Consider the following 24,263-nt stretch of genomic DNA (forward strand, 5'->3'; position numbering starts at 1 on the left):
AATGTGACTGGCAGAACAGGTGTTGTGTGTGGAGGATGAGGGCTGCAGTAGATAACTCAGATGGGGGGGAGTGAGGCCTAAGAGGGTTTTATAAATTAGCATCAACCAGTGGGTCTTGCGACAGGTATACAGACATGACCAGTTTACAGAGGAGTATAGTGTGCAGTAATGTGTCCTATAAGAAGCATTGGTAGCAAATCTGATGGCCAAATGGTAAAACCATACTTAGCTGTTTTGATCAAAGTTTGTTTAGAAAAAAAATGTCTATACTATATAAATGTCTATCTCTGAGATTTTATATTGTCTGTTGAATTATGTAAAAAGGTACTTCATAGTTCATCCTAATAGGTTTCCTGAATCATTCATGTGCTATCTTCATAGACTACTATGTTCTCTCATATCACTATATAGTCTAAAATATTGTTTAGCCATAATAACAACTCTATAATGATAACCCCAGATATTATAGAAATGACCCCAAACTTGATCGATTTTCCATGTGGGTGCGCCCAAAGATTTTGGAATATACTGACTGAATGTACTGGCACTGCTTTCTGTGTAGGAACTGTTATGTTACATCCCTTGTTTCACTAGGAATCTAAACATAGCGCACCGGAAATGTGTCGCAAATAAATCGTTTTGCTTGTGTACATGCGTAGCGGGAATCACACAGATGTTTTGAAATACCAAGGTTAGTTTCTACAGTTATTTGACTTTATATATAAACAAGCAATGTTTTATTAGCAACACATTTTTTCCACCATATCCAGCTATTTGAACATAACGGGTACTAGCTAGCTAGTGTAATCTACTACTACTCTAACCTTATTAGCTAATGTTAGCATTAACTAGCTAGCTAGTTCGCTGTACTGTAAAGTCAATTTAGCTAGCTCGTCCAGATTTAGCTAGCATACTAGTGTTTTAAATGACAAATGTCATTGGAATAAGTAGTTTGCTATGTTATCTTATAGTTACATTTTTCCTCAGGAAATTAAGATAGCGAGTTGAACACCGACATGGAGAATCAAACCCATGCTAAGAAAGCATCTGCGCCCTCTGTGTCCCAAATCAACGCAGAATATGTCACACAGGTAACTATATACGCAAAAAATGTTTTAGTGCTTTGTGTCTTTTTAATAGCTGTCTCAATTACACTTGTGCTAAAATAACTGCCATCTCTGCTTATGCTGGACTTCACATTGGTAGTTGCTGCTACTTTACTATGTTAACATCCTAACATCCTGTTAGTTTTTTTTTTACTTGTTTTTTTATGTCATTGATTATTTGACCGAATCACAATTTAGCAGGGGTGCGTTCAGTTCGTTTCAACGTTTGCTACGTTGCTGACGGCGTTCCACAACCCTTCCCCGTTTTTCAACTGGTCGTTCAGAACAGAACCGTTTCCGTTTGATTGAACATTGCACACCGTTCTTTTCGTACTGAACACAGCCCTGGTTGCCATCTTTTTGAATTGGAGGGGAAGGGTTTCCGGGGAGGGGGTGTACTGTGGATTGCTGTTATAATAACACTCTTTCTTCTCTAAGTTGTCTAACAGATACTGGGCTCCCCATGCCAAGAATAAACTACCATTTGACCCAAAGGTGAGCCTCCTACTGACAAACTTGAGTTATGATTATAGTGGAGGAGATGGTCTACTTGCTCTAACAAACTATAATTGTCACCCACTCAGGTTTTGGAGGATGTCTATGAGAGAGAGATTCTCAAGTCCAAGTGAGTGAACTCAACTCTTGAATAGCATCAGTATTTTGTAATGTTAACTTGTCTTAAATCCTCCATTTCTGCTATTTTATCTTCAGGTTTGCCATTAGGAAGATCATGTTGTTGGAGTTCAGGTGGGTTTTTGACCTTTTTTTATGTGACCTCAATGCATTATCATCAGTCATTTAATGTTTTTAATATGCTGCTATTTGTGTCCTGCCTCTCAGTCAGTACCTGGAGAACTACCTGTGGGTGAACTATAATCCTGAGGTCTCCAGCAATGCCTACCTCATGTCCATCTGCTGCATAGTCAATGAGAAGTTCAGAGAGAACGTCCCTGCCTGGGAGGTAAGAATGGATTGAGTCGCCTGTCAAACAGAAATGTTCATCCTTTGGTTCACGTAACAAATGTTATCTGTGTTAGCATGTTGAACAACACTCGCTGTTATGTTGTGAATATGAGTGTTGCGGTCAGCTGTACAGGGACAGCCCCTGCGTTACAGCTACTTAGGGAAAATGTTTCCAGCAAGCATTGATCAATGTCCTCTAATATCAATGCATGTCTTCTTTGTCCCTTGGTTTATTATCTTTATCCAGGTGTTTAAGAAGGAGCCTAGCCACTTCCCGTACTTCTTTAAGTGTGTGATGGAGGCCGTGCTGGCTGGAGAGGAGGCTGGCCTGACTCTGAAGGAGCAGACTGTACTGTTGGTCTTCCTTGACCACTGCTTCAACAGCCTGGTATGTCACACACCAACCAATGTCTACCTCTCTGGAAATGTGGAATTAGTTATTGGCTGAATCAACCACATAATATAAGTTGAGTAATGCATTGTTTTATTGCGAAAGTATGTTAGTAACAACCATAGAATGAAGAGTCCCTTTCTTCTGACCTTGTTCACTCCCCTTTCCCCGGCCTGATGACAATGGATAGGTGGAAGCAACAAAGCTGAAGCTAGATGGAGCTACTGCTTACGCCTATCCAGTAGTCTCAGGGCCATGAAGATGAGCTAACAAAAGGAAAACTTCCTTGAGGTGGTTTTAATAAAGGTAGTTTGGTGCAGGTTCCACTAGGTGACAGTATTACACTTCAAATTGTGTATTCAGTTGTTTCCCTAGCACATTTGTGTTCTCCACTCCTTCTCAAAACCATGGGTAGCCATTGCACCAGTCTCACTCTGAAAATCCATTTTCATCCTCTATGCTTCTCCTGAACTCATTGTGATGATTCTAATCAGTTTGGTGCTTTGCCATTAGTCTACCAACGTACAAATATCCTTATATCCCTCCGACCCACACCCATTCTCTCTCTCGCTCTCTCTCTCTCTCTCTCAGGAGGTGGATTTGATCAGAGAGCAGGTGCAGCAGCTCATCTCACTGCCCATGTGGATGTGTATCTTGCCTGTAAGAACTCTTCCCCTTATCTCAAGTGCTCTTATGTCCTTAGAACTGTCACCCTGTTAGATATGCATTATGTTTAAAATTGTGACAATATTTTACACATTTACAAATTGTGATTGATTAAGTGGAATAGGGTTGGTGAGCCAAAAACAACTTTCCTAGTGCAAATGTTGCGTTTTACTATTTTTATAGCATCCTTAAGATTGATTAATGAACACACTTTCATGTTTACAGTCTAGACTGCAACACGAGCTGAAGAAAGTTCCCAAGCTCCAAAAGTTTTGGAATCTGATCAAGAAGAATTTTGACAAGCTGGAAGGCAAAGCATCAGAGCAGTAAGACATTCTCCCTCTGCCTGTAATCTGGAACAGTAGAAATTGACCTTCTGCATGTATTAGGACCAGTAGACATAGACCTTCTGCATGTATCTGGACCAGTAGACATTGACCTTCTGCATGTATTAGGACCAGTAGACATAGACCCTCTGCCTATGTCTGGACCAGTAGACATAGACCCTCTGCCTGTGTCTGGACCAGTAGACATAGACCCTCTGCCTGTGTCTGGACCAGTAGACATAGACCCTCTGCCTGTGTCTGGACCAGGAGACATAGACCTTCTGCCTGTGTCTGGACCAGGAGACATAGACCTTCTGCCTGTGTCTGGACCAGGAGACATAGACCTTCTGCTTGTGTCTGGACCAGGAGACATATACCTTCTGCTTGTGTCTGGACCAGGAGACATAGACCCTGTGTCTGGACCAGGAGACATAGACCCTGTGTCTGGACCAGGAGACATAGACCCTGTGTCTGGACCAGGAGACATAGACCCTGTGTCTGGACCAGGAGACATAGACCCTGTGTCTGGACCAGGAGACATAGACCCTGTGTCTGGACCAGGAGACATAGACCCTGTGTCTGGACCAGGAGACATAGACCCTGTGTCTGGACCAGGAGACATAGACCCTGTGTCTGGACCAGGAGACATAGACCCTGTGTCTGGACCAGGAGACATAGACCCTGTGTCTGGACCAGGAGACATAGACCCTGTGTCTGGACCAGGAGACATAGACCCTGTGTCTGGACCAGGAGACATAGACCCTGTGTCTGGACCAGGAGACATAGACCCTGTGTCTGGACCAGGAGACATAGACCCTGTGTCTGGACCAGGAGACATAGACCCTGTGTCTGGACCAGGAGACATAGACCCTGTGTCTGGACCAGGAGACATAGACCCTGTGTCTGGACCAGGAGACATAGACCCTGTGTCTGGACCAGGAGACATAGACCCTGTGTCTGGACCAGGAGACATAGACCCTGTGTCTGGACCAGGAGACATAGACCCTGTGTCTGGACCAGGAGACATAGACCCTGTGTCTGGACCAGGAGACATAGACCCTGTGTCTGGACCAGGAGACATAGACCCTGTGTCTGGACCAGGAGACATAGACCCTGTGTCTGGACCAGGAGACATAGACCCTGTGTCTGGACCAGGAGACATAGACCCTGTGTCTGGACCAGGAGACATAGACCCTGTGTCTGGACCAGGAGACATAGACCCTGTGTCTGGACCAGGAGACATAGACCCTGTGTCTGGACCAGGAGACATAGACCCTGTGTCTGGACCAGGAGACATTGACCCTGTGTCTGGACCAGGAGACATTGACCTTCTGCCTGTATCTGGACCAGTAGACATAGTCCCATCAAAGGCACAGTGATGTGTGTCACTAATTATTATTTCCCTGCCTTTATTTCCAGAGCTAAGATGGAGAGGACGTTCCTCTCTGCTCTCATTAAGAAGTTTCTTGGTGTTCTGGTGTCCATTTCCCCAGCAGGTAACATTTAGCAACACAGTTATGATTTATGAGCAAAGCAGTGTTTCATTATTCCCCACAAGCAGCAGGACACCGCGGAGGGGAGGGGGTCAGATTTACTTAGAAGAGATTCTCAAGGCTAAAAATGGTCCTCATACAGAAAAAGTTGTCACACCTTGTTGTGCAAATGTATTTTAAAAGTTAGCAGAGGTACAAATCTTACTCTGGCAGCAGGCAGCCCAGCGGTTAAGAGCCTTGGGCCAGTAACCGAAAGGTCGCTGGTTCGAATCCCATAGCTGGCTAGGTGGGGGGGAGATCTGCCGTTCTGAGGCCGGGGAATAGTTGTTACTCAAGGCCAAGGCAGTTAACCCCTGACAACAACTTCTCCCCGGGCGCCGATGAAGTGGATGTCACTTAAAGCAGCCCCCCCCCCCACCCACCTCTGATTCAAAGAGGTTAGGTTAAGACACATTTTGTTTGAATTCATTCAGTTATGCAACTGACTAGATATCCCCTTCCCTACCATTGGCAGACGAGGACAGCCCAGGCAGGTGCTACTTGCTAGACTTTATCCTTGTATATGATTAGCCATAGATCTTTGATAGTCTTTATCTATGCGCAGACCTCATCTCTCTGTGACCGTCTCAGCTGTCGCCTTCTCTCAACTCAGACCTCATTACTGGTGTGAGACCCACTTTTTCAACCCTCTATCTATCCCAAAGTTCATCCTTTCCTTCTGACTTGACCCCCACTTTGAAAGGGCAGTCCTGTCCAGATGTTCCCCCTCCTCACAGCCTCCATGGTGATGTAAAGCAGGGTGACCAGACTACCCTTAGCCAACCTGAATGCTCAGAATAGCATCTTTCCCAACATGCAGCTGGGTGAAGGTGGTCATGCTGAGACCCAGACTCTAATCGTCCTGGTCCACAGCACGGACACATTGATCTCCCAGTGTGCTGCAGTGCCTGAGAAAGACACACACACCGCGTTCTCCATGCACGCCCGGGCCACTTCCTGGCACTACCTCTCACACACATCATCACGCCCCATTCCCTCCTGTGTGATAGCGTGTATGGCCATGTATTTTATTACCTGATCTGAATGTCTCTCTGTGTTGTCTCTCTCAGGCCCTGTACCCATGGAGAAGGTGCACTACTGCGAGAGGTTCATCGAGCTCATGATTGACCTGGAGGTAAGTAACACCATTTATAAGGGACGCTATGTTCTTGTTGTGTAGTTATGAGGGGTACCAGGCAGCCATTTCATATAGGATCAACTGAACATCTGCAATCACTGAGCATGCAAAGACACTTGAGTTCGCTGTACCTACCTGTACAGCTATTTCGGTCTTGATCTGTGTTGAGTATGGAACTCTGTCCCTGAATGACTGGTTTTTGTTGACTTAGAAAATCTAGGTTATTTCTAACATAGAGGTGTAAGGTCACAATGTAGCACGCTTTCTTATCCTCTCTACTCTGGCTTTATGATGACATGTAGCGAGGTGTCACAGTCAAGGTGGTCCCTTCCCTCTCCAGGCTGCAAGGTGACGCTGCTCCTGTTTCCACACAGGGAGGATAGGATGAATTGAGTTCTATTCCATCTGATGACAGGCTATACTTTTTTCCCCTGGCACCGGCAAGGCAAGCTGCCTCCGGAGAAATCCTTTCCCTCTCAGCAGTATCATTTTACAAAGGGATGGCTGAAATCTCATACTTGCCTCTCTGCGATGATATGATGATGCCCTGTGAGTCTCTGTATGGAAAAAGAGGCCCTACATTTTACACTTCTGCTAGGCTGAGCTGTTTTATCTGTCATGGCTGGTTGGGGATCAAAGATGGCTGCCGTAGATAACGCTTGCCTGTGTTGTGAGAGGGTATAATCCTTTGCAGCACCTGCCTTCTGTATAGAGGTGAATTCAATGGAATAAATGAAGGTTCTGGTGTTGCCATTTTCCATAAATGTTTCTGTATAAGTATTGTCATTGTTTTTCACCTTTCCTCTTTCTTGGAAATGTGAACTCTAACCCTCATCAAAAAGTGTCCAAAACAACCTTCTCAAGTCGACCCTTTATCAATAGGGCCCTATTTATACTCTGGGCCTCAATGCTGGGAATTCTGTTTGGTAGATGGTTTGATCTGAATGACCCCAGTGACTGAGTCAATCCATACATGGACTAATCCTGGTTAGTGATGTTGCACCGTCTCCTTGTTATCAGCTACAGGTCTGGGCTGCATAGTAATAGTAGGCTGGATTTTAGAACACCCTCAATGTGTTTAACATTCTGACTGAGGCCCCTTTTGTTTTTCTAGGTGTATGTGTGGAAAAATCAATAATTATTGAAGCTCTGGTCTTGTATAAAGGCTGTTTCAGCATGGTTTTCCCATGATGTGTAATGTGTGCTTCCATTCTGTCTGTGTTCAGGCCCTGCTGCCCACCAGGCGCTGGTTCAACACGGTGCTGGACGACTCCCACCTGGTGGTGAGCTGCCACCTGTCCAGTCTCATGCAGAGAGAGAAGGAGGGTCACCTCTTCTGCCAGTTACTGGACATGCTGAAGTTCTACACAGGCTTTGAGATCAATGACCAGACGGGCAACGCCCTGACAGAGAAGGAGATGACCACACTCCACTACGACAGAATCACTTCACTGCAGGTACACGCATACAACACCATGCGGGCCTCCATTTTGTTTGGTTCCCCTACCTGTCTAGTTAAGAATGTGTTGTGTATTAAAATAGTTTATTTGATAGGGATTGTTGTTAACATCAGTGGCACATTTTAAGCGTTGAAAGTAGAGCGCGAGAGTCGCGTGCACCTGGGAGACGTGGCCGGTGCTGTGAGTAAAACATGTACGAATATGAATCATTCATGATTTAGTGACAACTTCCAGACGTCTTTGACAAGAAATAATGTCAAGTCACATTTCAGTCCCAGAGAGAATTCTCCATAGATTTCAGTGTTCAACTTGTTTCATGATTATTTTTTTTACCTCACATTTGATCATATCAAGTTGAATCTTTGTATAAATATACAGGTTGGTTCATCTGTTCTTAGCTTGGCTCTCCATCTGTCCATCTCTCTTTCCCCTACTTCTCTCTAGGCCCACATAGATGCTGGATTAATAAATGAGGGAAATCCGTAAGGTGCCTGACATCACACTGGCTCTGAGGTGTATGCACCTGCTTTTAATGTTTGTGTGTTGTCTTTCAGAGGGCTGCCTTTGCCCATTTCCCAGAGCTGCAGGACTTTGCCCTGTCCAATGTGGCAGCAGTGGACACACGGGAATCCCTTACAAAACAGTTTGGTCATCTCAGGTAAAGTGTGTCTGTGTGATAGACGGGTGGAAGAAGAATCAATTGTTAGTGTGTGTGTGTGCGCTTCCTATCCTTGTCTCCTTTCCTCCTGGTCCTAGGTGCTGCTGGTTTTATATAGGTAACACTGGGTCTCAGCAAGCCAGGTAGTGAAATAAAAGCTGTTTTTGTGTGTGGAGCAAAACATCCATACACATCTAAACCTTTATATCTTCACACTACCGTGATGACAAACGTTGAGTTGTCACTGGCGTAACGCTAGCATCCCTAACGCTGCCCCCCCCCCCGACAGTGAGCGTTAGTCAGCCTGTGAGTCCTTGAATGTGCAGTAGAGTGGTACCAGCCAGAGGGAGAGAGAGAGGCTCGCCTCATTAATTGAATCGATCTACAGGAGCTGGAGAATAAACTCTTTGAACAGCTGTGTTTGTCAGATCATGTTAGGGAGTGGCCTCAGCAAAAAACATTCCCCCCTTTGACGGGGCCTTGTTAGTGTGTGTGTGGGGCGGCGGCAGGTAGCCCAGCGGTAACAAAAGGTCACTGGTTCGAATCCCCGAGCCAGCAAGGTGTGCCGTTCTGCCCTTGAGCACGGCAGTTGTCCCTAACAACAACTGTTCCCCGGGCGCCAATGACGTGGGTGTCTCTGATTCTGAGGGGTTGGGTTAAATGCGGAAGATGCATTTAGTTGTACAACTGACTAGGTATCCCTTTTCCTATCCTTGTCTCCTTTCCTCCTGGTCCTAGGTGCTGCTGAGTTTGAGATAATTAACACTGGGTCTCAGCAAGCCAAGCAGTGAAGTATCAGAGCTGTTGTGTGAATTTATTCCAGAAGAGAGGAGCTCAAGCTGTCGTTTCTCCTGTGTATTGTTGTTCTCGTGAATGAAGCCAGGCTCTGCATTGTTATCCAGTCGCCCCACTGGCTTCAAAGCAGCTCTGGAAACTCCACATATGCCCATCACTTTTAACAAGGCACTTTTTTACCCAGAAAACCTTATTTTTAATGCCAGCTATTTCAGCTGTGCTACCCACAAGATAAACTGCCACTCGTCCACTATTCCCGATTGATCTGCTAAGTACCCAAAACACACACCGACGGGGTATTTTTCCCTTTCAGTTTTAAAGGCCCAGTGTGGTAATAAAGATTATTTTCCTGTGTTTTATATATATTTCTTCACTATGAGTTTGGAATAATACTGTGAAATTATTGATTTATTTTCAAATAGACACAGACACACCCCATGTCTTACAGGAGGAAGCTGTTCATTCTTGCCGATGCACGGAAAACCCAGCCAGCTGTATGTCGTCGTTCAGCCACGACTCTGTCAAACACAAGAAATTAGACAGTGGCAGAATCATTATGCACAAAATAAGTTAGAAATAATGTGGAAAAAACACACAATAGCACAATTGGTTAGGAGCCTGTTAAACAGCAGCCATCTCCTCCGGCGCCATTTTCCCCTCCCCACTCAGACCACTCAGACTGTCCCAGCAGAATTCTTGCTTGAGAAATTGCTCTTAGCTAAGAATCTGTTTTTGTTTATTTTTTACCCTTTACATTTTTTTTTTTTTAAACAATTACAGTAAGATACTTAATTGTTATCAGAAATGATTTGATATTGAGATAATTGCTGCATTCGTCTCCTTAACAACTCAAAGCAGCTATTTTAGCTTTGTCATGAAGTACAGTACAGCAGCGTGACCCATACCAGTCCCTGGACGGACCAACTGCATGGCCAGCAAAACCCACTGATCCGTGTGGTCAAATCATGGCATCATCACGAGCCTGCCCACACTTCTGCTCACAATGACACGTGTCCCGCTCTGTCTGTACAGGACTCAGTCACAGTGTCTCTTTATACCATCCCCTGCCTGTGTCATGGCACATGCCGAGGCAGCCTCTGCCTCAGCTCTGAGAGATGGAGATGTGGTTGGATTTGAATAATCGCATCGACCCCAGCCCCTGAACACGCCATGCTGACAGAGCAGGACTGCAGTGGCCGCTACTTAGCAGAGTTGAGGAAAACACGAAGACTAGCATACATTACATTGCAATTCTAACAAGCACAGATTTAAGGAACAGCCTGTGTGTTGGGAAAATTTGGCACTTTTCACATTGTCAAATGAAGGGTAGCGACCCGGACGCTGAAATAGGAGAGTTTTCCTCAGAAAAATAGAATCATCGGCACAGTGTAAATATTCTCCTGAATGTGCATTTCTACCCCTGGGTCTTCTTGTTGTAGTAAACAGACTGACTTAGCAGAAAATATGCGACTGTTTAAATCATGATGCTCAAAGGAAATAAATATGAATTGGAAGTTTGTAACGTCAAATATGCTAAAGTTGTTTATTTTTCCCTCCATGCAGTTCCAACACTCTCCACAGGGTGGCCTCGTATCTATGCCTCTTACCAGAGCTGGCAGAGGGACAGGACACCACCTATGAGAAGGAGGTCCTCCTGGAGCTGCTGGTAGGTGCTACGAAACAGGGAGACGTTGTCCTTAACCACTGATTGAGGATCAGGTATTTGTGTCATCGTCCTAATGCTTTAAGTTAGGAATGGGGAAATGGTTATCTGATCCTAGATCTGTGGTTAAGGGTGATGGGAAGGGAACGATAATGAGACGCCACCCAAGGTGCTTGGCTAAACCGCAGCAACGTCAGGATATGGTCATTTTCAGAACAATAATTGCCTGGGGAGCGTAGCGGCATAACAGGTATTTGTGGCTTGTTTAAAAGCCACTCATTTATGCTTTTGACCTTGGAATACAGTATGCAACCCCCAGCAATGTTTCTCTTATCCTAGGAAAAGACAGCAGTGGATCTGATTGCTCTCCACACACACACACACCTTTTAGTCCCTCCCAAAAACAGAAATCCAGTGTGTTAAACAATTCTCATCCCCCATAACCCTCCGTCACCAAGCGACCAGCCACTGACCTGCTCTGTCCTTACTACTGTAATTACCCACTTCAAGTCTTCTCTAGGCCTCCTCTCCCCACTACTGAAGAGAAGCTTTTCCATAATTAGCTGATTAGATTGTTTCCCAGAACCAATGTCAGGGGACTCATTTGGCCCCGGGTTGCCCTGGGCAACTGAAAATCTCCAAAGATTCCAGTTAGGTATTATGTGTCTGTCAGAGGCTCGGGGCGCTGTGCTGTACGGTAGGGAGCAGAGCAGCTCACACACACTGCAGAGTCTGCAATTAAACCTGGGGAAGGAGAGGACTGGAGTTATGCTGTGTTCAGCCTCTAGCTATCACTGTTCTGATGGTTATTTAATTTCCCCAAGACATTAACCAACCACTCTTGAATTCTGAACAGAATATTGTTTTTCCTGTTTAATATGGACTGAATTCCTAGGGGAAGTTGGGAACTTGAGTTTTCCTGGATTTCAGTGGATTTGATCCAACGTTATATTTGTTAGTTTTTGCATAGTTTTAAAATTGTCCGAGGTATTTGAACTGGACGTTACTTTCCATCGAGGCATAGGGTCTAGAGCTCTATGGACCTCTCTGCCAGTCCCTGATGGACATGAGTATGACAAAACCCTGGGTTGGATAGTGCCTGGCAGAGAACACAGCAGTGTAACAGGATTAGCGCAGCATGGCGGTTATTGACAGAGTGGTCCCATATGGGAACACAGAGATTATATAGGCTTCTGCATCATGTTTGGAACACAACCATTATTTAGGCCACAACATTAAGGCCCCTGACCTAAAACACAGGAATGAATGAGGAGTTTGTCGTGACAGGGGGATGGTGACTGGTGTGACGCAATACGTCTGACCCGATTTTAATTTGACCAAACATTGTTCTTAATACCACTGTCTGATCTAGTGAGTAAGGAGGGGGAGGATGCGTGCTGCAAGGGCAGTCTGTACCAGAGTAGACCAATGGCTCGTTCATCCAATTTCTCTGTCTGTCTGTCTTCCTTCTCACACATTCTTCCAGGTGTCTCGTCATGAGAGGAGAATCTCCCAGATTGAGCAACTTAATCAAATGCCTCTTTATCCAACGGAGAAGATTATCTGGGATGAGAACATCGTCCCCACTGAGTACTATTCTGGCGAAGGTCTGTCTTTCTACGCTATCTCCTTGCAAACTCATCTCACACACACACCGCTGTTATCCCACACCTCAGGGGCACCTTAGCTGGCATCCTCTTAATGGGCAATCCTCTTTAGGCTGGCTGGAGCACCTTCACCAGCTAAGATGCCTACAGCCCCGTAAAGCCATTGAAATCCATGAGCCTACCGACATTTTATAAGGCTGTTTTAGGCTGCCAAGAGATTACAGGTGTAAAACTAGCTGTATAGTCGACTCTGCAAATGTATAGTTGACTCTGCCACTGTTCTAGCTAAGGGATTGTCCCTGTCAAGTGGGTCCAGAATTGTTCCTGGTCAGGGAAAACACAGGGCCATGTTTGTTACTCTGAAATAGATGTGTAGGTAGTAGGTCTATTACCAATGACATGCATTTGTTCCCAAATCTGTTTCCTCTCTGCGTGTGTGTGTGTTCCAGGTTGTCTGGCTCTGCCGAAGCTGAATCTTCAGTTCCTGACCCTCCATGACTACCTGCTGAGAAACTTCAACTTGTTCCGTCTGGAGTCCACCTACGAGATCAGACAGGATGTGGAGGACGTGGTGACTCGCATGAAACCATGGTGAGCAGAGAACGCACACACTTAATAACTGATGGTAAAATAAGGTTGCCACATTTCTGTTTCTTTCAAATGTATATTTTTGTATCACTCATATATTATAACAATTTCTATTACATTCATTCATATTATGGTGCTGTTTAGGGGCTGACCTGTTGTCTTGTCTTCCTATAGGCAGTCAGAGTATGGTGGTGTGGTGTTTGGGGGCTGGGCCAGAATGGCTCAGACCATCACAGCCTTCTCCATTGTGGAGGTGGCCAAGCCCAACATCGGCGAGAACTGGCCTGCCCGCGTCCGAGCGGACATCACTGTCAATCTCAACGTACGAGACCACATCAAACACGAGTGGGAAGGTACTTGGCTCGCTTCTCCTATCTCTCCTTTCTCTATCCCCTGCTCTCTCGAATACCAGGTATTTCCAAACTGGGGCACGCTCAATGCTGACGTGGATACGTCAAATAAAAATGTCATTCACATTAACATTTTTTTCTAAATATTTCAAACAGTCCATTTATATTTTCCAACAGGGGTGACATTTGGGTGAGGTTTTTTCTCTCGCCTGAGTAGCCTCGTTTCACTACCAAAAATAAAATTAAACCATCTAGTGTTCAGCGAAATAACAACACAATGTCAAATACAGGTAGCCTAGTCAAATAATTAGCATCCAATCACATTAACTCTCTCGCGGGAATTCCACTAATGGTCCGTATGTAGCCAAACGTAGCTGCTGCTCATTCCGTTTGCTCTAAAATGTATAAATGGCTTAAAGTAAGGCCCGCGTCCATAGAGACGCATACCAGCTCAAATGGTAATACTGCTAACCAGTAAGACTAGCTGGAAACCAGTAAGACTGGCTCTTAGCGTCGGCTAATGGGGATCCTAATTAATCAATTCAAGATTCATTGTTTTACCATGAACATATCAAACCATATGACATTGCTGACTGTAGCTAGCACTCGAGGTTGTTCTGTCAAATAGGAATGTTTTGAAGGATGAAATATATGATGTGGAAATTGTGCTGGTTAATTTGGGAATTGATTTATTTAAAATCAATCTGCAGTTTTATTAACGGTGCCTCTGCTCTCCACCCACACCTAGCAAACCTCAGCGTGCAGGAGGATGGCTCAATGTCATCTCAAAATCCCCCTCTCCTCCCCCTTGTATAATTACAACTTCATGTTTTAAAGATCAGCCGAGCGCTGACGGGGCGTTCTCTCCCTCTCCTCTCTCTTTTTCACCTTTCCCAGGGCTGCGTAAGCACGACGTTTGCTTTCTGGTCACGGTGCGGCCCAACCTGCCCTACGGCACGCGTTTTGACCGCCGCCAGCCCTTTGTGGAGCAGACCGGCCTGGCTTACGTGAGGGGCTGCGAGGTGCAGGGCATGCTGGACGACAAAGGCCGTGTCATCGAGGAAGGTAGGCTGGCGCGCACACCCACAGATGTGCATACATGCACTTCCCGCCGCCACAGGCACACGCATCCTGCCCATACACACTCACACATACTCATGTCACACACCCTTCGCATCATCCTCCTCCGACCCCCTAACTTCCAGCCCATGAAGTCTAGTGGCATGGTGACACTCAACCAGAGAACTGACATGTTCACATTAACATTCCATTGACGTTAGGGCAACCCATCGCACCTGAATGCTTCTCAATGCTTTATTTATTCCATTTCATTCATGTAGAAAAGGACATGTTATACAGTGCATTGGGAAAGTATTCAGTCCACATCTTGTTACGTTACAGCCTTATTCTAAAATGGATGAAATGAATAGTTTTCCTCATCAATCTACACACAATACCCCAGAAGGATAAAGCGGAAAGTTTGTAGTTTTTTTTAGTTTGTGCAAATTTATAAAAACATACTTTACTTGTGTAAATATTTGGTCTCTTTGCTATGAGACTTGAAATTTCCATCAATCATGCATGATGTTTCTACAATTTAATTGGAGTCCACCTGTGGCAAATTCAATTGATTGGACATGATTTGGAAAGGCACACACTTGTCTATATAAGGCCCCACAGTTGACAGTGCATGTCAGGGCAAAAACCAAGCCATGTGGTCAAAGGAATTGTCCCAATCCGAGACAGGATCTGTGGAAGGGTACCAAAACAATTCTGCAGCATTGAAGGGCCCCAAGAACACAGTGGCCTCCATAATTCTTTAATGGGAGAAGTTTGGAACCTCCAAGATTCTTCCTAGAGCTGGTCAAACTGAGCAATCGGGGGAGAAGGGCCTTGGACAGGGAGGTGACTAAGAACCCAATGGCAACTCTGACAGAGTTCCTCTATGGAGATGGGGGATCCTTCCAAAAGGATAACAATCTCTGCAGCGCTCCACCAATCAGGCCTTTAGGCTTGGAGATTGCCAAAAGGCACCTAAAGACTCTTAGACCATGAGAAACAAGATTCTCTGATCTGATGAAACCAAGATTTAACTATTTGGCCTGAATGCCAAGCGTCACATCTGCAGGAAACCTGGTACCATCTCTACAGTGAAGCACAGTGGTGGCAGCATCATGATGTGGGGATGTTTTTCAGTGGCAGGGACTGGGAGACGAGTCAGGATCGATGGAAAGATACACGTAGCAAAGTACACAGATCCTTGATGAAAACCTGCTCCAGAGCGCTCAGGACCTGAGACTGGGGCGAAGGTTCACCTTTCATACAGGACAACCACCCTAAGCACACAGCCAAGACAATGCAGGACTGGCTTCGGGACAAGTCTCTGAATGTCCTTGAGTGGCCCAGCCACAGCCCGGACTTGAACCCGATCAAACATCTCTGGAGAGACCTGAAAATAGCTGTGCAGCGACTCTCCACATCCACACCTGATGGCGCTTGAGAGGATCTGCAGAGAAGAATGGGAGAATCTCCCCAAATACAGGTGCGCCTAGCTTGTAGCATCATACCCAAGAAGATTTGAGGCTGTAATCGCTGCCAATTTTGCTTCAACAAAGTACTGAGTAAATGGTCTGAATACTTATGTAAATGTCATATTTCAGTATATTTTTTTTATTTGCCAAAATGTCAATCTGTTTTTTGCTTTTTCATTATGGGGTGTTGTGTGTAGATTGGGGGGGGGGGGTCTGAATACTTTCCATCCATCCTATTGAAGCTGTGACTGGGCTGCCATGGTTTTTCTTTCCGCTAATGTTTGCCAATGAAAAGAGACATTCAGGCATACTACCCTGATCAAAGGTCAGTTTTGCATTACCCCTCCTAATGATTAAGGTTATGATTGGGGAAGTGTACGCTGATCCTAGGGCTACTACAGACAGCTTCTACCTAGAGACTTCCTCTTCCACCAGCAGCGTTCAGAGCGGGCTACTGGAGTGTAATGTAATAGTCAGGTTAACCTAAGTGTTCCTCCTCTCCCCTGTCTGAACATGTGCCCGTTCACCACTACCAAAGCACTATGTACCTTCTTCACTCCTCTCCATATTCCCACTGTATTAAAAATGTAGAGAGAGGTGCTAACTGGGCTGATGTATCTATGTAACGAGCCTAGCGCTGTTTAAACTTTCAGATGCCCATAGGGCCGAGCCAGGAACAGGCATATCACATGTATCACTGGGCTCTTTGTGAAGAGTGGTGCTATCATTTGTATTTATTTATTTATCCTCCATTTATTCAGCAACCCAATAGAGATTTAAAAGCTTTTATAGATGGGGCTTTTTTGCCTGGTCTACATTGCCATAAGCTGTAAAAGTCAGCAAAGTTGGAAAGAGCTCAAAGATACAAACACTTAAATCTGATTTTTGGCTACTTTTCCCTACTGGCTGCCTACCTGCCTAGCTCTTCAGACACCAATCTCCAGCTGTCCTCAGCCCTTTATTCCAGTGTGTAAGTGTCCTCCTTCCAGCCACTCATTCGTCAATTGCACCACGCAACTTTTAGTAGAGGGGATTTAAAGGAAATGCATGGGACAGGGGCCACCGGCTTGAGTTTCACTACCAAGGCTCTGGACTATGGCACCACCAGTACTCCCATTTAAATGTTTGTGAAAGGTGAGACACACACACCGGCGCGTCAGTGGCTCCCTATGGGAATAAGTCTAAAGCCTCCAGCCTGTGTGTGTGAGAGGCATGAGAATGTAATGTGTGTCGGTGCTGAGGTGGGAGATGAGTGGCATGAGAATGTGATGTGGGGGTGGATAGTGAGGTGGGAGATTAGTGGCCTGGACTAGGATTTGAAAGCTTAGCTCTCTTGGGGACCAGGGAAGATGCCCTGGTATTCATGAAATGGTAGGCAGATGACCCCTAAAATATATTTTTGGGGGTCTGGCCAGTGTAACTAATGCTTCTCTGATTTCAAGATCTTTCATCTTTCTCTCTCATCTCTCTCGCTGTGTGTCCTTGTGTTACATAAGTGATGAACGTGGCCAGGCTCATATACCACCGCCGTACATCATTAGCCATGCATTGGCTAATAGACTATGTTTGAGAATTAATTGGGTTATCAGTAAACCTCCAAATGCAATTTTGGGGTTAGTTGAGTTGCATGCAATGATGTATATAAAAACCCTGGATTGCTGATGCTATGTATTGGCTAGTGAGCGGCTTTGAAGCCACCGATCGGCCATATTGGCACTCCCCAGAAGGAGCAGTCCTCCATAGGAATGAATGGTGTTCTACAGTATTTACATTTTAATGTTTCAAGGACAAAATTATATGTATTTAATTGTTTTTGTTGTAGTGGCGACAGTAACATTAGAATGTTACGTAAAACTGTACTTTAAGGACAATGTTTTCATGCTTTTTCAAAATGTTTAGCTCACATAATATACAGTTGGAGTCGGAAGTTTACATACACTTAGGCTGAAGTCATTTAAAAATCGTTTTTCAACCTCTCCACAAATTTCTTGTTAACAAACTATAGTTTTGGCAAGTCGGTTAGGACATCTACTTTGTGTATGACACAAGTCATTTTTCCAACAATTGTTTACAGACAGATTATTTCACTTATAATTCACTGTATCACAATTCCAGTGGGTCAGAAGTTTGCATACACTAAGTTGACTGTGCCTTTAAACAGCTTGGAAAATTCCAGAAAATGATGTCATGGCTTTAGAAGCTTCTGATAGGCTAATTGACATCATTTGAGTCAATTGGAGGTGTACCTGTGGATGTAATTCAAGGTCTACCTTCAAAATCAGTACCTCTTTGCTTGACATCATGGGGAAATCAAAAGAAATCAGCAAAGACCTCAGAAAAAGGATTGTAGACCTCCACAAGTCTGGTTCATCCTTGGGAGCAATTTCCAAACGCCTGAAGGTACCACGTTCATCTGTACAAACAATAGTACGCACGTATAAACACCATGGGACCACGCAGGCGTCATACCCCTCAGGAAGGAGACACGTTCTGTCTCCTAGAGATGAACGTATTTTGGTGCGAAAAGTGCAAATCAATCCCAGAACAGCAAAGAACCTTGTGAAGATGCTGGAGGAAACGGGTACAAAAATATCTATATCCACAGTAAAACAAGTCCTATATCGACATAACCTGAAATGACTGCTCCACTGCTCCAAAAAAGCCAGACTACGGTTTGCAACTGCACATGGGGACAAAGATCATACTTTTTGGAGAAATGTCCTCTGGTTTGATTAAACAAAAATAGAACTTTGTCCATAATGACCATTGTTATGTTTGGAGGAAAAAGGGGGAGGCTTGCAAGCCAAAGAACACCATCCCAACCGTGAAGCATGGGGGTGACAGCATGTTGTGGGGGTGCTTTGCTGCAGGAGGGACTGGTGCACTTCACAAAATAGATGGCATCATGAGGTAGGAAAATGATGTAGATATATTGAAGCAACATCTCAAAACATCATTCAGGAAATTAAAAGCTTGGTCACATTTGGGTTTTCCAAATGGACATTGACCCCAAGCCTACTTCCAAAGTTGTGGTAAAACAGCTTAAGGACAACAAAGTCAAGGTATTGGAGTGGCCATCACAAAGCCCTGACCTCAATCCTATAGAAAATATGTGGGCAGAACTGAAAAAGCGTGTGCGAGCAAGGAGGCCTACAAACCTGACTCAATTACACCAGCTCTATCAGGAGGAATGGGCCACAATTCACCCATCTTATTTTGGGAAGCTTGTGGAAGGCTACCCAAAACTTTTAACCCAAGTTAAACAATTTAAAGGCAATCCTACCAAATAGTAGTTGAGTGTATGTAAACTTCTGACCCACTGGGAATGTGATGAAAGAAATCAAAGCTGAAATAAATAATTCTCTCTACTATTATTCTGACATTTTACATTCTTAAAACAAAGTGGTGATCCTAACTGACCTAAGACAGGGAATTTGTACTGGGATTACATGTCAGTAATTGTGAAAAACTGAGTTTTTAAATGTATATGGGTATGTAAACTTCCGACTTCAACTGTATTTTAAAAGTATGCATTAGGTGTCTGTAATAGAATAAACGTGGTAAAAACACATGTTGACATTAAGACATTTCTATAGCTTCCAAAATCATTTTTTCCAACGGTGTGGAAGTGCCAAGATAGTGTGGTGGCTTCAAAACAGTACCCCTTGTCACTCATCCTGTGTGTACAGTATATAAATCAATGGTTGCATGTCACAAGATCACATACCAGTTTCTGCCTTGCGTGCATTTCTCTCAAGTGAATTAATACTAAAAACAACAACTTTTAAATATTAAACTGTTTACAATCCTATCATATATTTTATTTAAATATATTCTTTATTCTACCCTATTCCTGCTGAAAATGCACAGGTAAATGTTTTACCTTTTGTGCAAATACGTATTAATTCAATCTTGACCATAATGTACCATAATGTGTTGTCCCTATTCTATTCCCCAGGCCCTGACCCCAAGCCCAAACTGAGAGGAGACACCAGGACATTCAGAGTGTGGCTGGACCCTAACCAGTACCAGCAGGATATGACCAGCAGTATTCAGAATGCCACTGAGGACCCCTACGAGTCCTTCAACATCATCATGAGACGCAAGCCCAAAGAAAACAACTTCAAGGTGAGTAGGGGGACTGTATTACTGCTCATTACACATGATCCAGACTAAACTCCCTCAATATCCCTCCCTCCCCTCCATCCCTACTTTCCTTTTTTCATACTACCTCTCACCTTCCATCCATCCATTTATTGCTTCCTCCCTCTTTCCCTTCCCATCATCCCTCCCTTTATTTGAGCATCGCTGCCAGCCGCCGCGGCCTTGATCTCTTCTTCTCCACCCCACTGCTGGGTGATCAATCACTGACTGGTGCGGCTGTGTCCTGGAGCTGGAAGCCTGAGGGTGATCCAGGATTACCTCCAGCTCAAAGCCTCTGATTTCCCCCCCCCCCCCGACCCCACACAGAGGCCCTCGGGGGTGCGTGACCTTTCACTGCACGCCCCCCTCCCCCTCATCTCTCGGTGTCCATCACTGGAGGCAGTAGGATACACATTCTGTTAAAGCAGGTTGCTGCTGGCAGAGAAGGCCAAGAGAGCCAGGAGTTATGTTGGCAATTCAAATGTAGCCGTTAACTATCTTTGTGTTGTTTTCTCCACCAGGCTGTACTGGAGACGATCAGGAACCTGATGAACACTGAGTGTGTGGTCCCAGAATGGCTCCATGACATCATCCTGGGCTACGGTGACCCAGGCTCCGCCCACTACTCCAAGATGCCCAATCAGATCTCCTCCCTGGACTTCAATGACACCTTCCTGTCGATCGACCACCTGAGGTCCTGTTTCCCTGGTTACACTGTCAAGGTCACCGAGGACAACCCTGAGCTGCAGATACCCCCTTTCAGGTTAGGGGTCAAGGGTCAGATGGAGTAGGGTTGGGGTCATGGTCTTCCTGGGGTGTTGTCTTTTTCATGTGGTCCAACCTCAACATATCTTTGAACCTTCTGCTCTTTCCCCACTCTAGAATCAAGTTCCCTGTGCAGAACAAGGTAGACAAAGGCAAGAAGAGGAAGGCAGACTCTGAGGAGAAAAAGGAGGAAGAAAAAACGCTTATAGTGGAGCCTCACGTCACGCCCAACCGGGGACCCTACCCCTACAACCAGCCCAAACGGTGAGGGTCAAAGGTTAAAGTTCAGGTTCCCAGGTCAACCAAAAGAGTTCAGGAGTCCCTGCAGGGTGGGCACCGCACAAAGGTCAAGTCCTTGTCCTCTCTCTAGCCAGTCAAGTCTCATCTTGCTCCACTATGTCCACAGGGCTCCTAAATACAGCACCCACCTTTTTGTTTAGCCTATGCTCAGGGCCTGCGTGTTTCCACCCCTAATGTGCCTGCCTGCTCCAAATTTAGCTTCCCCCAAAGGCCTGACTAGTTTATGCTTGAGGACGCTTACTGAGCAAACCTTTCCCCCTAGAGCAAAAACCCCTGCTTTGTAAAATGCAACGCTCTAAAATGTTTGTATTTCTGTCAGGGACGTTTTATACTGATTCCTATTTATTCGGGTTGGTGTGTTTTGATTTGCTATGTTAGCGTGAGTTCTGGGGATTTGCGCTGTTGGCTGTGTAGTGTTTTGGTGGTTCTGTTTGGTGAGGTAATTTCCTGACATTTTTAGCCCTGTAGCGAACTAGATCAAAACAAACTGTCAAATTCAGTTGTTGATGTCTTAATTATATCAATCTTAATCATAACTGAGCAGAAATGAATTGGCTTTTTATTTAATGAAATGATCATTCATCTGATCTGATAGTACTTTGATATATTCAAATCCTGTTAGTCACAGATGCTCCTCTGGGTCCCTTGACTGAAACGTCTTTCATGAGGCTTTCAAACACTTCATCACAGAGCTTGTTGAAAACAGCTTTCGTTTAGCTTCTCTGAACATTTTTCCTTAAAACCTTCTAACCATGAGTTCTAACTTTGTGTTTGAACAGAAATACCATCCAGTTTACACCAACTCAGATTGAGGCCATCCGCGCTGGGATGCAGCCTGGACTGACCATGGTAAGAACATTTTACGGACCTAAGTATACCTCTTGTCTGCTACATTTTTACACGAATACAATAAACTGACCTCATACTGTTCATAGGAATCATTGATATTACTTTTCATACTTTTAATATATTTTCAAGATTAAACATCTTGTAGGAATTGACTACTCTTATCTGGCCACTTGAATAAACCAAGGCAATGGACAGACGGCATTAAAAGTTTGAGAAACAATTGAAGTCTCCCGTCCATTGGCTTGTGAGTTAAACTGCCTTTCAATCACTCATAGCCCAGGGTGTGATGTTGGCTACTTCAGCAGGCCAGCCATACCAGTGAGCTGTGATATGACAGGTGTAATATTGACCCTGTCTGCTTGAAGAGCTGAGGATTTGTGACCACTCTTCCTGATGCAGGGGGCTCCCCAGCCACTAGTAAATAAGGTGCAGATCAGTCAAATACTTCCCTGAAAGCCCATCCGCTAAATTATCTTAAATGGTGCAGATGAAGAACACACACACACACACACACACACACAGCCTCTCCGAAACGCACATACATGCTCTACTACCCTCTCTGGTGTTTCTGGTGACGGCACACACACACATTACCGCCTTGCTTTGATGAAGCTCATTCCTGGCCTGGTGATTGGTAGCTGGCTGAGTAAATATGGCAGTCGTAAAACAACTCTGCACAGACACACACACCTCTCACTGGCATGTCACGACAATCTTTAGCAGCCAAGACAGCCTCACAGTCTCATGCTTCTCCTGTCATCTGTTGGATCAGTGTAGGAGCCATTTTTAACCCTGGTTTAAAGTTTTTACTTTGTTTTGGGGTGTCCAGTCTGTAAAGTGGACTGGCTTTTATGTGAGTGCCTTTAAAGGACTTACCTGAGGTAAGACGGTGGCTAAATGTTTTTATGAATATACCGTCAAGTAAACTCCATACCCAGTTGTAGCCTCGGCTTGTCTGTGAGCACCTTTCGTCCTGGGAAAGCCCTGATGAAAATAGAGTAGTGTGTTTATGATCCTTTCCACCTGGTGTCGTGGTGGTTATGTTTGAGGACGGTCATAGTTCTAGACTAGACTCAATGATCTCTAAAGCCTTAATTAGATACAAAGAAGGTCAAGGAGCCGATGGAAAGAGCTTCATGTGCTCTCTAGTTTTATTTGTGTTGTCTGTGTTTCTGTGTCTTTGCCTGTGAGTGCAGGGAGGATGACCTTGCATGCCAAGCACTTCTCACCTTAGCCCTACTCACACACACCGGTCCTGTCTGATCCACTGAGGGGGAAACTGTGTGTGTGTTCTGACAGGCACAGGGCCGCCTTGTCAGAACCACTGTGCTCTCCGATGGCAGAGGCATTTTCTGTTAGCTAACCAGCCTTCTCCTTTTTCTCCTCTGTGCACTTTCTCTCACTGCCTCACGTTCTCTCTCTATCCCTCCTCCCTCTCTCTCTTTTAGGTGGTGGGTCCTCCAGGTACAGGAAAGACCGATGTGGCCGTCCAGATCATCTCCAACCTCTACCACAACTTCCCTGAGCAGAGAACCCTCATAGTCACACACTCCAACCAGGTAGGAAACGCCTTTAAAATGACTCAATTCACATATACTGTATATACAGTGCATTTGGAAAGTATTCAGGCCCTTTGACTTTTTCCACATTTTGTTACGTTACAGCCTTAGTCAAAAAAAAAAAAGTAATCACACTACCCCATAATGACAATGCGAAAACCGGTTTCTCTGGTCTGATGAAACCAAGATTGAATTATTTGGTCTGAATGCCAAGCATCACGTCTGAAGGAAACCTAGCACCATCCCTATGGTGAAGCATGGTGGTGGTAGCATCATGCTGTGGGGAGGTTTTGTCAGAGGCAGGGACTGGGAGACTTGTTAGGATCGAGGGAAAGATGAATGGAGCAAAGTACAGAAAGATCCTTGATGAACTGCTCCGGAGCACTCAGGACCTCAGAATGGGGCGAAGGTTCACCTTCCAGCAGGACAATGACTCTAAGCACACAGCCAAGACAACGCAGGAGTGATTTTGGGACAAGTCTCAATGTCCTTGAGTGACCCAGCCAGAGCCCAGACTTGAACCCAATCAAACATCTCTGGAGAGATCTGAAAATAGCTGTGCAGTGACATTCCCCATCCAACCTGACAGAGCTTGAGAGGATCTGCAAAGAAGAATGGGAGAAACTCCCCAAATACAGGTAAGCCAAGCTTGTAGAAAGAAGAAGACTCAAGGCTGTAATCGCTGCCAAAGGTGCTTCAACAAAGTACTGAGTAAAGGGTCTGAATACTTACGTAAATGTGACTATTTCTGTTTTTATTTTTTATAAATGTGCTCAGATTCATAACCTGTTTTTGCTTTGTCATTATGGGATATTGTGTGTAGATTGATGTGGGGGGACAACTTAATTAATTTTGGAATAAGGCTGTAACGTA

The 24,263-nt window shown here is 44.9% G+C and overlaps 1 protein-coding gene across 1 annotated transcript in view; it reads left to right on the forward strand.

Annotated features, from left to right (window-relative positions):
- Window positions 1–564: 564 nt before the first annotated feature.
- aqr (aquarius intron-binding spliceosomal factor) overlaps window positions 565–24,263 on the forward strand; it is a 61,817-nt gene continuing 38,118 nt past the window's right edge. The window contains exons 1-23 of the mRNA XM_036954738.2: window positions 565–691; window positions 988–1,091; window positions 1,545–1,601; window positions 1,691–1,731; window positions 1,818–1,853; window positions 1,947–2,067; window positions 2,317–2,457; window positions 3,052–3,120; window positions 3,352–3,452; window positions 4,872–4,948; window positions 6,055–6,119; window positions 7,349–7,579; window positions 8,137–8,240; window positions 10,599–10,701; window positions 12,185–12,305; window positions 12,755–12,896; window positions 13,068–13,246; window positions 14,141–14,308; window positions 19,733–19,902; window positions 20,439–20,680; window positions 20,800–20,946; window positions 21,762–21,831; window positions 23,280–23,390. Coding sequence (XP_036810633.1) covers window positions 1,017–1,091; window positions 1,545–1,601; window positions 1,691–1,731; window positions 1,818–1,853; window positions 1,947–2,067; window positions 2,317–2,457; window positions 3,052–3,120; window positions 3,352–3,452; window positions 4,872–4,948; window positions 6,055–6,119; window positions 7,349–7,579; window positions 8,137–8,240; window positions 10,599–10,701; window positions 12,185–12,305; window positions 12,755–12,896; window positions 13,068–13,246; window positions 14,141–14,308; window positions 19,733–19,902; window positions 20,439–20,680; window positions 20,800–20,946; window positions 21,762–21,831; window positions 23,280–23,390 — 2,571 coding nt within the window. The 5' untranslated portion in view covers window positions 565–691; window positions 988–1,016. The remainder of the gene's footprint in view (window positions 692–987; window positions 1,092–1,544; window positions 1,602–1,690; window positions 1,732–1,817; window positions 1,854–1,946; window positions 2,068–2,316; window positions 2,458–3,051; window positions 3,121–3,351; window positions 3,453–4,871; window positions 4,949–6,054; window positions 6,120–7,348; window positions 7,580–8,136; window positions 8,241–10,598; window positions 10,702–12,184; window positions 12,306–12,754; window positions 12,897–13,067; window positions 13,247–14,140; window positions 14,309–19,732; window positions 19,903–20,438; window positions 20,681–20,799; window positions 20,947–21,761; window positions 21,832–23,279; window positions 23,391–24,263) is intronic.

This window comes from Oncorhynchus mykiss, chromosome 19 (assembly GCF_057628025.1).
Source record: "Oncorhynchus mykiss isolate SJ-2025 chromosome 19, ASM5762802v1, whole genome shotgun sequence".
Taxonomy (NCBI): domain Eukaryota; kingdom Metazoa; phylum Chordata; class Actinopteri; order Salmoniformes; family Salmonidae; genus Oncorhynchus; species Oncorhynchus mykiss.